Here is a 14,566-nt window from a genome sequence, read left to right on the forward strand (position 1 = left end):
CTCTCTCTCATTCGTTGAGCTTAAGTGATTTTGTTAGTGATCATCTGTCGTAAACAAGGATTGCGATCGATTATGATTCCAATTGTTTTAGAATACCTCGTGTTAATCGGCTGTTGAGAATAAATATTATTTTTGCTTATTTATATATCGGAGACCGAGAACCTGACAATATTATCCCATAATTTCATTCGCCTAGACGAAAAAGATGAGAAGATAGCAGCTGGACATGAAAGCACGTTCGCGACATCGGAGCCGCTAATTAAATTCTCGAGAATAAAGCGTGTCACGCGTACGTAGACATCGTCGTCGGCTAACTGTCAAGAGCGTTGCGCGCAATTGCGTCGATTAGACGATAACGGCGTCAAAAGGGCGAGGTAAATATTTATCGCGAGGGAAACGATGCTCAGCCCTCTCTCTCTTTCTCTCGCGAAGGGTTGCGGGAAGGGGATAGGGCCCGCGAGGTGCACGGAGGCCCCCGACGCGCAAGACAGGATACAGAGAAGGCTATAATACGGTTTTGCCGCTAGCGAGCGAGCGCAGCGAGAGCGAACGAACGAGTCGTTGGTCCAGCGACCGGGCCGACCAGCAGCAACAGCAACACGCTATGGACTCTTTCAACGTGCTTGCCGGACGATACCGGCGGGAAAGAGCAAGAGAGAGAGACAGAGTAAGACCAGTCCGGAGCGGAGGAACGAACGTACGGAGGAGCCTTGGTCGTGTTACGGCGCGGTGGCAAGGGGAGGGGGAAGACGGTCGGCGCGTTTGATCTCAGCCGCGGGCGCCGACAAAGCGCTCGTCTACTCTCCTACAACGGCGAGCTGTCCCGTGGGTGAGCGAGCGAGAGGCGGCGGCAGCCGTCTGTTGACCGGCGAGGAAAGAGAGAAAGGCTGAACGAGCGAGAGCAAACATATACATACTCGTAGGAGCGAGAAGGATGCAGAGCGGAAAGAAGAGAGAGAGAGGGTGAATGTGAGCGCGAACGGTACGACAGAAAGAAGAATCGTGCGGGGGTATAAGAAAGGTGAAGAGACCGGGAAACCTAAAGCACAGGAGAGAAAGAGAGAGAGAGAGAGATCGCCGAGCTGTTATCCCGACGAAGGTAGAGGATGGAGAGAGAGAGACACGAAGAGATCCGTTCCACGATTCATCGTGCTGTTGCGTTCGCTCTAGCATGGCGTTCCGCGCCACTCCCTCGTAGCGGCGGTACATACACATACACACATACACATGTACGTACACATCGGGTTTGCTATTAATAAATAATGCTCTCTGTAGTCCGCGTTACAACTAAAATTCCTTCCACCTCGTCGTCTCACAGAGAAGGACGGTATTCTCGATTTCGAGCACGCTCGTTGAACTCCGCCTCTCTCCCTCTGTTCCTGTCCGGCACGACGGACACGCGGTCTGTCTGTCACACATCGCAGAGACGCATTAATGTTCACGACCCTCTCTCTGCGTGTATATGTGCATGCGTTTTGTGGGACCGCGGAGGAGAAATGCGTCAATTATTTCACATCGAGAAAAAGTTGCACCGCAGAGAAAAAGAGAGAGAGAGAGAGGTATACTCAGGACCACAGATGATTATCATCGTGGCCTCAGACGAGAACTTTCTTCGCTTAATACGGTTCAATTTATAATTAAAAATTAAATCATTTTTAATTATATGAATAATAATTGTACATTGAATATTAATGTGTGTTTGACGGGACATGTATGTATGTTTTTTTCTCACTTCATTCTCTAATTACTTAACATAGAAACAGAACAGTTAATGTAGAATGTGTAAAAGAAACACAAATATTATAATACATAAAATTTCTAATAGTAATAACAAGTACATAAAATCATCGACAACACATAATTAATACATAATATTGATTGATACCCGTCCTTTACTTCGACAATTATCCTTCAGGAGATGTGTGATTTTACGCATTTAATTTGCGTAACACACAAATAATCGAATTACGCAGAATCCCCACCGCGATCGTCGACGATAGCCGTTGGAGTAACGTGTGACACATAAATGATAAGCGGGCCTTTGAAGTGTCCCCGGTTTCTGCGCCCAATAAACCCGACAGAAGCAGCCGCCACACATTATAAATTACGGTGTTCATTAGGAAGGCAATAGTTGCACACGATAGTAAGAGACATTTAAGCTCGACAAAGAGAGAGAGAGAGAGAGAGAATATCTCGAATTAACGAGCGAATGATTCAAAGCGGCTTCTTCGAACTCGAGAGTAATCGGGATCGGCGATAGAGCGTGCGATAGCGTGGCGAAAAATTCCGCGAGAGACATAGCTCCTTTTTGCGATATCGAGACATAGTACTTGAGCGACCACACTCCTCCCGAGGGGAATGTTTTCGTTCATTGAAGACCTTGTGTTCGTTTTGCTCTGAACGCGGTACGTGGTGCCATGGTCGATTGGACGGCTGCCCAGTCGAAGAAGAAAAATAGAATGCGGCGAGATAAAAGAGAGAGAGAGAGAGAGAGAGAGGGGAAAGGAATACATTTTCACATTTTAAAATTACTCGAAGTTGTATAATAATAACGCAATATTAAATAAAGTATTTCAATATAGATGTTGTAGAATGAAAGGATGAAGCGTTCGATTTATAATGTCATTTTAGATTTATTGATCACGATCGAAGAGATGAATATAGACTTAGATAAATAAACGAAAGAATCTTAGGAGAGGCTGACATATTTTTCGAAAAATAATATTAAACTACTTATTTTTATAAAAGTTCTTACATAACTAAAATTTTTAATAGCCGGTTTTAAATGAAGACACTTTGCGTTCGCTACGTAAAAATCTTTTGTGAATATGGTAGAAATAATTTGTATAAAAAAAATATCTTTCTTTTCGCGAAGTCGAATACAAGTGCGCCTAGAGGTTCTTTATCAAAGAGTGCCGTTTGCATTGAGACCGGTTCTCTCTGACGTTACAATTCGTTCCGATGCTTCCATCTAGCTGTTGGAATTGTTACTTGGCCTTTATCCGATTCTTCAAGTATGCCGACATCAGCCGGCTGGAGCCGGCAAGATTTCTATGCTATAAAATGTATAAAAGCTTATAACTACGGGAAAAATGCGTGACGCTTTGGAAAGATTTACATACTTTTCCCCATAACGACATTTAAATGACATTTTAATGACGCTTAAATTATTTCAAATGCTTTTCAGAGCAATAGAACAGAACATTCTTTCTGGATATTCCATACATCTTTTAGTAAAATAATTTAATTAAAATATAAATTATAAGAAAGGAAGATTTTTTTTTATAAAATTTGTTTTTATTATAAAATAATGTTGAAACAAGTATTAAATATATCGATTTTATTGGAATTTTATAGAATATTAAATATTTGCAATTCTTCGAATGGCAAAAACAAATATTTCTTTTCATTTGTATTATTTAATTTATTTAAATTTATATATGTATATTATTAATTAATTGATTTAAAATTTTTGGTATTGCAAATTTTAAATCAATTAATTAATAATATACATATATAAATTTAAATAAATTAAATAATACAAATGAAAAGAAATATTTGTTTTTGCCATTCGAAGAATTGCAAATATTTATTCTATAAAATTCCAATAAAATCGATATATTTAATACTTGTTTCAACATTATTTTATAATAAAGACAATTTTTACTAAAAAAAATCTTTCTTTCCTAGATGGACCTCGCAATTGAAATAAAAATTTATTTATCTCGATTTTCTCACGGATCGATTACATTATCGAGAGCCAGCTAACCGAAGGTGTTCTGGAAGAAAAAAAAAATACGGCGTATATTCAGCAAGCAACATTCATTGACCTTTCATACATTAAACGTGCATATACAGCGGTATAATGAACCGTGACATAAATTACAATAATTCCACGACGGCCGCCGGTTCGCGCGTCCTATAATTCGATGCTTAATGATAGTAGCAGCCGATGATTCCCGTAATTTTTGCGATACCTGTTCGGCATCAAAATTCCGAACCGGTATTACGACGAATCTCGCTGAGAAAAGTTCTAATCGCGGCCGATGAACGCGAGTTCTTCGATTTAATCCATCGAATGTATCGTCATATTTGATGATATATCATTGATTAATCGATGTAAATCATTAGTGATTTCGAATTCATTTTGATTGTGGCATCAATTAAATTCAATTCGATGCCGGATACGCGAGACTTTGTGTGTGCATGCCAATTTTGCTATATAAGGAAAGGACGTTGAGGTGTTTTGTCATTCGTAAAGTGCGGTTTTTCCTGTCAATCGTGCCTTTTCGCTTCTCTATTCCTTTTCATTCTCTTCAATATTATCGTAAGTAATGGCTCGCTATGAAAGTTGCATAATCAACACACGGATTTAAAAAAAAAAAGTGATTAAAAATATTGTCGCCATTTGTCGAAATAGAAAATTTATAGAGCTCTCGAGTGTCATATAATCTTGTAATTATCCATAATTTATCAATTCTATTTGGAACTTCATATTCACAACAGTTTTTAATGCAAACGTAGTTCACAATAGCGTTAAGTAATCTTATTTTGCGCCAGCCATATCTTACATAAGTTTAATGCTACTCACCTCGCGCAATTATTTTAATAAATGGCAAGCTGTATAATTAATTTCTAGTCCCGAGAATCGGCATTATCTGCATTATTTAAAAAAATGATTATAAGTAAGAAAAATAAGTAAGTAATCGAAAAATGAATTTAAAAAACATTTGAAAATGCGTAGCATATCATGTAAATTAATATTAATTAATATTAAAATCGTAATTCATATTATATCGATTTTTTTTTCTTGTAATTAACAATAGAGAATGAAGGTACTATTAGTTGTGGTCGCATTACTCATAGCCGTCGAGGCTCAGGGATGGCAATTTAATGGCCCTGGTGTCAGAAATGGAAGAGGAAATAATCCTGGCCGAGGTCCTTGGGCATCTCAGCAGCAACAGAGTCAAAATAATATACTTGTTTCCGACGTCGAATGGATATGCCAAAATCCGAAAACAAATGACATAGTAATATTGCATTTAAGAGCAAAAATTTCATATCTCTCAATTAAATTATTGATTTTTTTTTTTATACAAATACATACTTGCATTTTCTTAACGAGATAAATTTTTTTAATACACAATAATTACAATATTTTTAAAATTCTCAATTTCAATGTTTAAAGACTCAACGTTTCATGTTCTCAAAAGTTTTCAGATATAACGATTGTTTATTATATACAATATTTATTATTTATATTATAAACACATTTATTATTTATATTTTTTGATACTTGGAAAAGATTCATCCTCATTATAAATTTCAAATGAAAACAAGAATTTGGAAAATGAGATAATATCGATTGAGGATGTACATACCGGGGTCCTAAAACAACATTCGAAATTGACTCCCGAAATCACAATGTTTTAGAATTAAAGCTTGACGGAAAAATAAAAATGACAGAGAAAATTATATAAAATATATATATATATATATATATATATATATATATATATATATATATATATATATACACAAAGGAGAATGTGTGAAAGTTAGTTTAAAAAGTGTATTTTCGTAGATGATTATCGCTACCGACAATGCACGACGACAGCATCCTGGTAGAGGACCATGGTGGCAATGGCAGAATGTTCCTCCAGGGCATCAAGCGGATCATCACCGGCATGGAAATCAATGGACACAACCGATTATTATTGTTCAAGAACCTACAAGCACTAATAATAATCAATTACCACCGCTATTCCCGCAAACAACAAAAACTCCTAACAATAATGATAACAATTATAATGATGATAATCAACCACAATCCACGCCGCATTATCACGGCGGAGAAGGATTAATAGATATTAGAATCGCACAATAAAAATATAATATAGAACAATAAATATATAAAGTTTAAAGCTTTGACATAAGATTTATATTTCTTGAAAGAAAATCATTTTAATAATTGTATAATAAATAAAAATAACAAATATGTACAAATGTATATATATTGAATGATCTGTATTTGGACCCATATTTATTATATCATATACAATTAACATCAATTAAGTAAATAATAATAATGTATTCATTCAATCAATAACTATTATTATATCATATTAATTTATTACTGGACGTGTCATCTATAATATAAACATCTTGTATAATTGAATCAAAGAGTCTACAGATAATATCACAAAATAATCACTAAAAACAGTTGATAAAAACACAACATTTAGTTCTTTTACATAAAATTTATATAGAATGAAACACAATTTACTTATATAATATCAAATATAAATATTATTTAATTATCAAAAAAAATTGTTGGAATATAATATCAGATGTTATCATGGTATATCTTCGTCATAGTATTCTTTTTAATTTGGATTAGATGATTTATTACATAAAATATACTTGAAACTTTCCAAAATTTGAGGATCTCTGTATGCTATCAAGCCTGCACGATTGGAAAAATTCGTGCCGATAGGTAAATAATTCACACTCAAATTTTCTGAATTTGGATTTATGACAAACTCTTTAAACTCAATGATGCCTCCGCCTAGCGACGATAGGAGTGCTTGTGGTGCGCATGTGTCCCACTTAAAAGTTGAACCCTTAGACAAAACATAAGCAGCCACTTGTCCAAGAGCAACACTCAGTATTTTATATCCTGCTCCAGTCGCCTCCATTAATCTGAATCCATTGTTTGACAGCTTTGATCTCACATCTGCTTCTTCAAAACGACTGATTAAAATGATTTTATCGGTGTTGCATGTGTTACCTATGGAAGACTTGCTAATACCACTTCCCAGAAAACCCCAATAACACCTCCCCGTCCATCTGTTCAATTAATATAATATAATAAAATGAAGAACACATTATTCACATATAAATATATTAATATATTTGTTGCAATATTAAGAATAAACAATTCTCTCTCTTCTGTTCATTATAAATATAGAATATTTTCAAACATATAAGAATAAATATAAAAAAAAATTTTAATTTTGAATTTATTAAAAGTTTATTGTTTCATTCTACTTACTGGGAATCAACATTGGTGTAAAAAGGTTGATTAACAACACCCAAAACTGGTACTCCTGTACTTTTCTTATATGCTCCAATTAATACAGTGACACAACGTAAGCCACTTAAATGTAAACCAGTCTGCTCGTCCAGGACCTCCATTGCATTTATGTAATCTGCTGTTGAATCTACAAAAGTTCCACGAATTGCTCCACAGGCATGTATTATCAAACTACAAAACAAACAGAAATTCTTACAAGCGCTGCGTCTCAGTTTACAGGCCAATTACAATTCTTAGTAACAAGAAAGAGAGACTTAGTTTTACCATAATACTGTCCAACTTTTACATTTTTTCAGTCTTACCCTGAATTAATTTAAATGTACTAAATATCAACTGAATATGTTGTAATCTGAGATTATTGTTTCTCTTGTAGGCCTGTATACTTACCGATTGGATCTATCCAAATACCAAGATCATCAATGTTAATGTCAAAATCAGTAGGGATTTCTAACATGATTGGCACATCAGAAAGCTGAATGTCTTTATGGACTTCAGAAGCAAGCAGTTCTGCTGCCACAGCATCGTTACCCATAACTTTAGTCAACAGTTGTGTTGTTTCTTTGCTGCATGAACAGATTTCAACAATAATAGATTCTCCTAAAGTATTACTAAATACATTAGTTTCTTCGCCTTGTACCAATTTAGCCAACTCTGGAAACTATTCACAGTGCAATGAAAGAGTTTGAAATATGATAAAAGTAAATCGTCTTTCTTTTCATTAGTATTATAAAAATTTGTTCGTATATTCTTCCTCTTTTACCTCAATTTCTATGTCATGTCTAATAGTTTCTTGAATGAGGACATCAGCTAATGTTTTGAAGTCTTGGAAGAAACGTGGACTCTTTTCTTCCAAGGATTTTTCTTGTATCAATAACTGAAATAAAGCTTCCTTCTGTCGGCAAGTCCTGGCAATGTTTGCTGCCTTCTCTGAAGCTTGCAGAAGAACCTTCAGTAATCTGCTACCACTCCTCATTTTTCTATACAGAGAAGATTTATATAATAAAAATTAATTTACTATAAAAGAAAACTGATTATTTTTATTAAAAATGCGCGAATCGAAAGAAAAAAAGATTAAGAAGATACATTACGCTGCAGATGCAAGAATCCTTACAAGCTCTATTGGATGAAAATTAAAAGTATTGATTTTCTATAAATATACTGTATATAAAACATCTTTGAACATTAAACAATATCGATAGTCATTTCAAAATAGCACTCTTGTATCTCGAAATATTTATAATGTAACTTTATTATAAAGAAATAATCCAGATTACGGAAAAAATATCAAAACTAATATATATACAAGTGTTAAATTACGCAAACAGAGAATCACTATTTTGTAAATACATTCAAAAATTTAAAAATTACAAGCGTAAAATAAAATATTTTTTTATATGCACGCAGGATAGTCTTAACAAAAAGATATCGTGAATATTTATATATGACTTACCTTGTTTAATATATAAGCGAACGAGAGAAAAAGAGAGAAAAACGTAATTTGTACACCATACACACTCCACACCGTGATTACTTTCTCCGACTTCCTCTTTGACGTATCTGGAGTCTGGAGAGATATGCACGCACGTATACGTCAATCGAAATATGTCATACTTGCGCAGTGACAGACATACACCATACATCGCGATGCGGTGTGCGCGCCGCTCCTTATTAAAATTCGCGGCTCGTTTAAATATTAAACGCCGATTTATATGCAAATTTGTCTTGACACGAGTATAAATAGCTTTTCATCTTATATGTACATTTCATTTTAAAATGCGAAGAATATCGTGCGCGATTAATATCGATAAAACAAACAGGTCTCATATCTAATATACGAAGATGTATAAATATGGATATTTTTCTCTTTACATGTTATAAATTGCATAGCGATCATTTGCGAAAATTGAGAGATGAATTGTAAGAACAATTAATTTGTAGATAATAATTTTCACTGTACTATAAATGAGAAAAGATCAAAATCTCTTTTCTCCCTCTCTCTCTTTGGTAATAGTAAATCTAGTAACATATTAAAAAACTATCTATGTAAGCATAGATTTTATATACGTAAGATGTATATATAAGAATTATAAATGTAAAGCTCGTATCAGACTATCCTATGAAAATTGAGATTGAAGATTGAAAATTGACCAATGAAAAGAAAGAAATTTTAGTTGTAGTTTACAACCGACCGGCGTGGTAGTCTCCACAGTCTCTCCTACCGACCTTTAAATATAACGTTGATATGTTTGTATGGTGTATGCATGTGTATATACGTATCTCGCGCGAATGCGCGGTACGAAATCCGCAATACGCGTCTGTGCGCATCGCGCGTCGACGCCGAGAGGGGCGCCGCGATAAACGTGGAACGAGGGCGACCATGTGACCGGCGGCCGGCCAATCAGCTGTTTAGCTTTGTCGTGCCGCCAAGCTCATTTCCAGTCCGTGTGCACGCGGAAGCTGCGGGTACCGACTGGCCGCAGGATAGAGCGCGAATATTACGGGCCCGTGCAAATTATGATAGGTCGATCGCGGTAAGAGGAAACGCCGAATTTCCACTACTGACGGTTCGGATCGGTCGCGGGACGCCACGCGAATCTCAAACCGTCGCAAATGCTTTTATATGCGGGGTCGCCATTTTGGTGATACGGCGAGCCGACGTGCCGAGCAAAGTGTAGGCCCTATGATCTTTTTATTTCCCTTTTCTGCACGTCCCATCCACGGAATCGTCCTCAGCCGATCGACGGCCCAATAACGCCGGACATGACACAGCAAAATAAAACGATGAACTTCTTAATACACGACGCTAACGGTAAGTGGATCCGCGGTGCGCGCCAACGCACAGTCGGCGATACCGCGCGTCTCGTCCTCGTCGCGCGTTATCCCCTTCGTCTTTGTATCCTTAAATCGTCGAATTAAATTCGTCCCTGTTCTACGCATTTCTTATCCGCGTACGCCCGTCCGTCCTCTCGCCGCATTCCGATGCTCCTCAAACGCGGCGACCGGCTGCGAATTCACACGCGCATTTTCTTCCAATTCGATCGAGTTCGCCTCTCGAGCGCACGAATTTCCTCGTTTCAGCAAAATTTTGACAATTAACTTTCCTCTCCACCTTTGACATTTGCGATTACGCTACAGTGTCGATTGTCTCGTCGAGTTCGCGTTCAACACGCGCACTTGATAGCATGAGTAAATTTTATCAAGAGATGGGCGATTTTTATATTTTGTCGCAATTATTTTCTCACTTGCCTATCGCGTGCGTATTTCTCATTATCGTATGCAATTTGACAAAATATGACACTAATAAGATATCATGAGAAGCCTTTTTTTTGCTCTATTAAAATTTATACAGTTTGTTATGCCATGACTCCAAGAATACTGACACAAGTTTCATTTTATTCTGTGTAATATTACAAAGCTTGGATCTCTTTATTTTTACATTTAAAATAGTACTCTCTTACTTGTACAATGTATCATTTAGTTGGATAAGAAACATGAAAATAAAATGTACTTAAAAAATACTTGATAGTTTCTGAGTACAAAATAAGATCTGAACACCGTATAAAAATTAAGAAATATTCCCATCTGCTTGCTTTTAGGCATAACACTTTCACAATGTCCACTGACAACTTCTAAACTTGTTTAATGACAACTTCTAGATAGTATTAAGATTTACATATATGAAAGATTTTGTGATTTTATATAAACTATATAATGCATATATAAGTTACACGAGTTTTTAGATGCATTGAAAAAGAGGGCTTATAAAGCAAATGTATCACAAACTACAAATTGAAATTGATTTATATTCTTGTATAATATAAAAATGTCTGTGTTTATATAAACATGCATATTTTGATTTATCAACTGTATAATTTAATGGTTAGCTTCTATACTAATAATCTTCACGATACATTGTTTATTTTACTTAGGTAAAGCAACATAAAATATCTGTAACTTAAAGTATGCAATGTTAACTTAATTTACTTTAGTTTTATGTATTCTTAATATTATAGTAATATGTTTATTTGATTATATTTTATTATATGGGCTAAAGATAATGTAGAAAGATTAAGCTCCAATGTTAACAGATTTATTTTGTTTCGGACAAAGATTTGTAAAATATTTTTTGTCTATAGATCAAAATTCATGAATAATAAAAATATAATTAAGTTACATTTGTTGCAGGACACCCACAAGTGATAAAAGTAGTGCAAAGTACACCTAATAAAACACTAGGTAGTATTGTTAGCACAACAAATGCAGGTGGCCTTAAAGTGTTTAAAACTCCTAATCAAGACTCACAGGTACTTACCTTAATTTTATAACTCATTTACAATTATAGTATTAGTTTAATGTGCAAAGGTTATATATTGTAATGTATTCAATAGGGAGTGCCTCATTAAATTGTATATATTATATATTTAAAAGTAATTTTTTTTAAATTCTAATATCTCTCTTAGTGTAATAGAATATTCGCAATTAGATTTTCATAACTATTACATATACTATTACATATATTTTTATAATATTATGCACACACACACACACACACACACACATATATATATATATATATATATATATACATATATGTTGTAACTAGGTTTTGACATCAAATGCACAAGTTCTTAGGACTATCAGTTTGCAGAGTCCATCTACACCAGGTCAGAGTAAGTATATTTTATTTAAAAAATAAGCTTTTTTTTATACAATTATATGCAACAATATTGTACAGAAATTTCTTTACAGGATTAGTAACAATACCTTTGCAAAATACTAAAGTGACAACATCAAAAGCAGGAGAAACTATGATGACCAAGACTATACAGTTAACTTCTGCACAAATGGTAGGAATATTTTTTTAACAAAATGTGTTTTAACAAAACATGTTTCAACAAAAGAATTGTATTTTATGGTAAACAATTTAAATATATAAATGCTTTTTTTTTTTAGAGCGACATAAAACAGGCTATTGTATCCCAACAACAGCAGCAACAACAGCAACAGCAATCTAATTCTTCACAACTTGTGAAGGATGCCACTGGGAAAACCTTTATCAGTCCAATACTGGATCACAGTGGATCTAGGAAGAGGCAAGATGTTGAAAGTGGCGACTTTGTGCCTGAGTAATATAATGTTTTTATTAAGTATACTTTAATTATATAGAAAATAAGGACGAGCTTTGTTTCTCCCAAACTTTACGATATACTTTGTTCAATCTAATCATACTGAGCTACCTCTGACTGAGATGTCTCAATTTATATCATCTTTATGTATTGTAGTAAACGGAGAAAAACGGAAAAAGTTGGTAAAGGATTAAGACATTTCTCAATGAAAGTCTGTGAGAAGGTAAAAAAGAAAGGTACAACTTCTTATAATGAAGTTGCAGATGAATTGGTCGGCGAATTCACTAATCCTGCTCACATGAATTCCCTGACAGATCAGGTATTTATCTCATATAATATCTATATGTTGTATAAAAAAATAATTGTTTTCTATGTATATATATTTATTAGATTTTCATTCTCATTAAAATTTATATTTGATATGTCACACTTTTTTCAGCAATACGATCAGAAAAATATCAGAAGACGCGTATACGACGCTTTGAATGTATTAATGGCAATGAATATTATTTCCAAAGAGAAAAAGGAAATTAGGTGGCTTGGCCTACCAACTAATTCATTACAAGAATGTGTAGCATTAGAAAAGGATAAGAAGAAAAAAATTGAGAGAATTAAGGCTAAAACGCAGCAATTACATCAGCTTATTCTCTCTCACATTTCTTTTAAGAATTTAGTTGAACGTAATCGTTTGCACGAGAGTCTCCGTGGGCCGCCGAAACCTAATTCTGCCATACAGCTGCCATTCCTCATTGTGAATACCAGTAAAAAGACTGTCATAGACTGCAGCATTTCAAATGACAAGTATGTTGCAATATAATTGTGAACAACATAATAATTATTGAATATATATAACATAAAGAGAGAAGAGTTAAAATAATCTCTTTCAATTTTTTTTCTTACAGAACTGAGTACCTGTTTAATTTTAATGATAAGTTTGAAATTCATGATGATATTGAGGTTCTAAAGCAAATGGGTCTAGCTTTTGGTAAAATATATTATTGATTCTTTTTATACTATAAGGATTTGTACACACATAATACAAATACTGTTTTACCTTTTACTAATATATATTACGTAATGTAAAATATTGTTTTAGGACTAGAAAAAGGGGAATGCACTGAAGAAAATTTACAAAAGGCAAAATTAATGGTTCCGAAATCACTCGAAAAATATGTAGAACGTATGTCACCTATTTTATATATATATATATGTGTATATATATATATATTTAAGTTTCAATTCATATTCTCATTTGAAACTAACGATTGCATTGCAGAGTTGGCTTCAGGAGATCTAGAAAAGTTTATTCCAGTAAGTATTCCTGGTCCAAGTACGTCGATGGAGGATATAGACATCAAATTGGAAGGTTCTCGACCACCGTCGTCCTCGCATACTTCATTGTCAGAAGATCCTTTATCACCACCGTCGCAGTACTATTCGGAAGAGGAGGATGATGACGAAGAAAGCGATCAGGACGATCAAGCTGATAGTGATCTGGAAGTTAACTAGCACCCCGAATAACTTTTAAACGGCTAGACTCAGGGTTTGTATATTTACTATATAAACCCCATATAAACCTATATAAACCTACTATACTTATATAAATATATATATATATATATATATATATTGTATATTATATTTAAGTCTAACTTTATATATATAGCAATTATTCTTTCAGTATATATTAATAATTAATGTATTTGGAAATGAATATGAGAAAATGATCAAGATAAAATGGAAACAATTTTGCTTTTAAATTTTAGGATACTCGCCACTATCATCAGCAATGTCAACATTAATAATATCGCCGCTGTTGCCAATATTATCTTCACCCCGGTCGCCAATTTTTAACACACATCGAACAAGGATAGAGGAATTAATTGTTGCGAGTGGAAAGTAAATCAGTTGAAGTAAATGAAAATGGTTAAAGGAAATATGTTGATTGGGGCCAAGGAGAGAACGTAGCAATTAATTGGCAAATCTATAAGTGGCTCTTTTTTCGTATCAAACAATAAAATAGTTCGATGCACGCGCATGGAATGATCCGAGTAGATGCAGAATGACTGAAATAATGGGGTGCTATATTTTAACTGTGCATCGTCATACAAGTTTATATAACTCTAGCGTCTATGTATTATAAAATATAATCTTACAGTATCAATATTATTATATGTACAAGACATATTGACCAGTACTCATTTTCTTATGGCACATTTATAATAACATTTGTCTGTGGTACGCAGTAAAATGACGTATGATAGATGCAGGCACACATCTGACTCGAATTAAAAATACAAATAAATTGTAATAATGTTATAATATGAAGTTTGTAGTTTGTGGT

The 14,566-nt window shown here is 34.3% G+C and overlaps 3 protein-coding genes across 4 annotated transcripts; 2 read left to right on the forward strand and 1 right to left on the reverse strand.

Moving 5' to 3' along the window:
• The first annotated feature begins 4,165 nt into the window (after positions 1-4,165).
• LOC126853503 (uncharacterized) lies at positions 4,166-6,010 on the forward strand. 2 transcript variants are annotated; one of them, XM_050599318.1, is made up of 4 exons: positions 4,175-4,327; positions 4,640-4,698; positions 4,827-5,030; positions 5,585-6,010. In XM_050599318.1, the coding sequence occupies exons 3-4, from the start codon at positions 4,830-4,832 to the stop codon at positions 5,885-5,887; spliced, it is 504 nt and encodes a 167-aa protein (XP_050455275.1). In that variant the 5' UTR covers positions 4,175-4,327; positions 4,640-4,698; positions 4,827-4,829; the 3' UTR covers positions 5,888-6,010. The 2 variants fall into 2 exon arrangements, with proteins under 2 accessions (XP_050455276.1, XP_050455275.1); XM_050599319.1 differs by lacking the exon at positions 4,640-4,698 and having other exon boundaries at positions 4,166-4,327.
• Positions 6,011-6,069: 59 nt separating this feature from the next.
• On the reverse strand, positions 6,070-9,025 carry LOC126853476 (inositol polyphosphate 1-phosphatase). The gene is made up of 5 exons (XM_050599276.1): positions 8,547-9,025; positions 7,857-8,073; positions 7,484-7,754; positions 7,055-7,223; positions 6,070-6,849 (listed from the first exon to the last, which is right to left on the reverse strand). Exons 2-5 carry the CDS (start codon positions 8,067-8,069, stop codon positions 6,387-6,389), a joined length of 1,116 nt encoding a protein of 371 aa, XP_050455233.1. The 5' UTR covers positions 8,070-8,073; positions 8,547-9,025; the 3' UTR covers positions 6,070-6,386.
• A 470-nt stretch (positions 9,026-9,495) lies between these two features.
• LOC126853459 (transcription factor Dp-1) lies at positions 9,496-14,544 on the forward strand. The gene is made up of 11 exons (XM_050599243.1): positions 9,496-9,905; positions 11,282-11,400; positions 11,700-11,766; positions 11,846-11,943; positions 12,050-12,222; positions 12,379-12,541; positions 12,662-13,023; positions 13,125-13,207; positions 13,319-13,402; positions 13,499-13,765; positions 13,989-14,544. Exons 1-10 carry the CDS (start codon positions 9,857-9,859, stop codon positions 13,729-13,731), a joined length of 1,431 nt encoding a protein of 476 aa, XP_050455200.1. The 5' UTR covers positions 9,496-9,856; the 3' UTR covers positions 13,732-13,765; positions 13,989-14,544.
• The last annotated feature ends 22 nt before the right edge of the window (positions 14,545-14,566 follow it).

The sequence above is a fragment of the Cataglyphis hispanica genome, chromosome 12 (genome assembly GCF_021464435.1).
Source record: "Cataglyphis hispanica isolate Lineage 1 chromosome 12, ULB_Chis1_1.0, whole genome shotgun sequence".
Lineage (NCBI taxonomy): Eukaryota > Metazoa > Arthropoda > Insecta > Hymenoptera > Formicidae > Cataglyphis > Cataglyphis hispanica.

What these genes read in the sequence shown, in the direction of transcription:
- LOC126853476 (XM_050599276.1), bottom strand. Translation starts at nt 8,069, where the DNA reads ATGAGGAGTGGTAGCAGATTACTGAAGGTTCTTCTGCAAGCTTCAGAG. An exon ending in TATTTGGATAGATCCAATCG is followed by an intron (nt 7,224 to 7,483) that starts GTAAGTATACAG and finishes GAACTTTTGTAG; the next exon opens with ATTCAACAGCAGATTACATA. An exon ending in TACACCAATGTTGATTCCCA is followed by an intron (nt 6,850 to 7,054) that starts GTAAGTAGAATG and finishes TTAATTGAACAG; the next exon opens with ATGGACGGGGAGGTGTTATT.
- LOC126853459 (XM_050599243.1), top strand. Translation starts at nt 9,857, where the DNA reads ATGACACAGCAAAATAAAACGATGAACTTCTTAATACACGACGCTAAC. An exon ending in TCCATCTACACCAGGTCAGA is followed by an intron (nt 11,767 to 11,845) that starts GTAAGTATATTT and finishes ATTTCTTTACAG; the next exon opens with GATTAGTAACAATACCTTTG. An exon ending in ACTCGAAAAATATGTAGAAC is followed by an intron (nt 13,403 to 13,498) that starts GTATGTCACCTA and finishes ATTGCATTGCAG; the next exon opens with AGTTGGCTTCAGGAGATCTA.
- LOC126853503 (XM_050599319.1), top strand. Translation starts at nt 4,830, where the DNA reads ATGAAGGTACTATTAGTTGTGGTCGCATTACTCATAGCCGTCGAGGCT. An exon ending in ATCCGAAAACAAATGACATA is followed by an intron (nt 5,031 to 5,584) that starts GTAATATTGCAT and finishes GTATTTTCGTAG; the next exon opens with ATGATTATCGCTACCGACAA.